The sequence below is a fragment of the Pinus tabuliformis genome, chromosome 5_2, assembly GCF_031772625.1.
Source record: "Pinus tabuliformis cultivar Carrire ecotype Pingquan chromosome 5_2, CPIR1, whole genome shotgun sequence".
NCBI lineage: Eukaryota > Viridiplantae > Streptophyta > Pinopsida > Pinales > Pinaceae > Pinus > Pinus tabuliformis.
Genome location: NC_142306.1, coordinates 1,102,806,534 through 1,102,809,092, shown reverse-complemented (window position 1 = coordinate 1,102,809,092; position 2,559 = coordinate 1,102,806,534). Strand labels below are relative to the sequence as shown.

Below are 2,559 nucleotides of genomic sequence, written 5' to 3'. Positions count from 1 at the left end.
CTCCAGAGCCAAGCATCAGGCAGGGGAGGAGATTGCCACAGGTAAACAAAAAACCATTGACTGGGTTCTTAGAGCAGAGCAAACCCTAAATCTTCCCCCTCCATGAAGATGCTCTCCTTTAATTGCCGAGGGATGGCTAGCCCTAGGAAAAAACTAGCCTTGAGACGTTTGATTGCTATGGAAGCTGTAGATATCATTTTTCTCCAAGAAACCCTAGGTCCTGCCTGCTCCATCACTCCCCTTCTTGAATCATGGCTCCCAGGTTGGTCCTTTCATTCGCTAGATGCCATGGGTAGATCTGGAGGGGTAGCCCTGGGTATATGCAACCGCTCCATCAAGATGCTTAGTGTTTGGGGGGGACACAGTTACTTGGGAGCAGACATATTTTCACCCTCTCTTGAAGCTGGCTACAGAATCATCAATGTATATGGCCCTTGTCGAGACAGGGCCGAATACTGGAGGAAACTGCTAAATTCATCAATCCTCCAGCAAGATAACATAATTCTGGGTGGGGATCTGAATTTTTCTATAGGGTATGCGGAGTCATGGGGCCAACAAGCTCAGGTGGATACTCTGTCAGTATTCTTTGAGAACCTTTTGGAGGACCACAATCTAATAGACATCCCCTCAGCCAAAATCCAGCCCACATGGAGGAATAATAGAACTGGTGAGGCTAGTCTGGCTAGAAGGCTTGACAGATTCCTCATTAAAGAATCTCTGGTCAACAGGGGTACCCGTATCAGACAATGGGTTGGTTCAGGAGGCCTATCTGATCACAGACCTATCTACCTGGAACTGCAGGATGTCATTGATAAGCCAAAGGCTCCCTTTAAATTTAACTCTACTTGGTTAAGGGATGTTGATTATATGAGGATGGTGGCTGATTTTTGGAAGGCTCACCCACCTGGTACTGAGGGGAACATAGCGGAGGGCTTCACCCATAATATGAAGGAGTTGAAATCCCTTTCCAAAGCATGGGCTCATAGGAAAAGGGAACAAGAAGAGCATCTACTCAGAACAGCAGAGGAGGAAATCTTCACCTTCGAGGAGGGCACCGGAGGAATTATTGACTCCCAGGAACAAAAGGATAAAATTGCCTCTCTAATGCATAGGAGGACTCAAATCCTGAAGGACAGAGAAGAGAGCTGGAGGCTACGGAGCCGGGAAATCTGGCTCAAGGAAGGGGATGATAATACCAAATTCTACCATAAATATGCTAACGGGAGGAAGGCAATCAATACAATATGGGAGCTTAAAAACGAACAAGGACAATCTATGCAATCCTTTCGCGAATTGGTAGCTCTAGCAAACACACATTTTAAAGATATATACAAGGCTCCTCCTATTGCTACTCTAGCTGAAGTGATGCGTACTGCCCAGCTTTTCCCCAGATTCGTAGACTAGGAGGAAGAACAAGAACTCATAAGAGAAGTCTCCCTAGATGAGCTCAAAGCAACCCTGAAGTGGCTCAAGAAGGATAAGAGCCCGGGGCCGGATGGATGGACAGTGGAATTTTACATTGCCTTTTTTGACATCGTAGGGGTAGACCTGTTAAGACTCATAGAAGACTATCGAAGACGTGGGAGGATGTCGGAAGGCCTCAACTCCACATTCATAGCTCTCATCCCTAAAGTTGATAAACCCTCCACTTTCGATGATTTTAGGCCCATATCCTTATGTAACTGCATCTACAAGATCATTGCTAAAATCATCGCCAACCACCTAAGGCCCATCCTATCCTCGCACATTTCCCCTAAACAATTTACCTTCCTACAGAACAGACAAAAACACGAGGCGATAAGCACTGCTCAGGAATTCCTTCACTCTGTATAGATCAAAACATTAAAAGGTATGATTATGAAAATATACCTATCCAAAGCCTTCGATAGAGTCAACTAGCTATACATCCGAATCTTGTTAACTCATTTGGGCTTTCCCTATACCTTCATCAAGTGGATCATGTGTTGTATAACCAATGTTTCTTATAGTGTACTCATCAATGGCTCGGCATCGTCCTTTTTCCATGCGGAACGAGGGATAAGGCAGGGATGCCCTCTATCCCCTCTCCTATTTCTACTCATAATGGAGGGTCTTAGTAGAATCATTGGAGAGGACCATAGGCAAGGGCGAATCATGGGAATCAAAATCACTGATTCTTGCATATTGACCCATTTTCTCTTTGTTGATGATGTCCTCATATTTCTTAATGGAGGCATAGGCGATCTCACATCTCTCCATAATGCATTTGGTACATTCCAAAAGGCCACGGGAATGGTGCTGAATGAAGCAAAATCCACTATCACAGTCACAGGATGCTCCCAATATGAAATCCAATATGCACTCAGGAGATTCGCCTTCACTATTCTGCCACTTGAGGAAGGACTGAGGTACCTTGGTTATCGATTAAAGCCACACGGGTACAAAATAGCCGATTGGACATGGCTAATCACCAAGGTAGAAAAATGACTAAACATATGGTACCACAAATACTTGTCCAGAGCAGGTAGGTTGGTTCTAATCAAGGCCATCTTGGAAGCAACACCTGTATACTGGATGATG

General features: G+C 44.9%; 1 protein-coding gene across 1 annotated transcript; it reads left to right on the top strand.

Moving 5' to 3' along the window:
• Nucleotides 1-288: 288 nt before the first annotated feature.
• LOC149163088 (uncharacterized) lies at nucleotides 289-1,404 on the top strand. The gene has a single exon (XM_089435341.1). It carries the CDS (start codon nucleotides 289-291, stop codon nucleotides 1,402-1,404), a length of 1,116 nt encoding a protein of 371 aa, XP_089291467.1.
• Nucleotides 1,405-2,559: the final 1,155 nt, after the last annotated feature.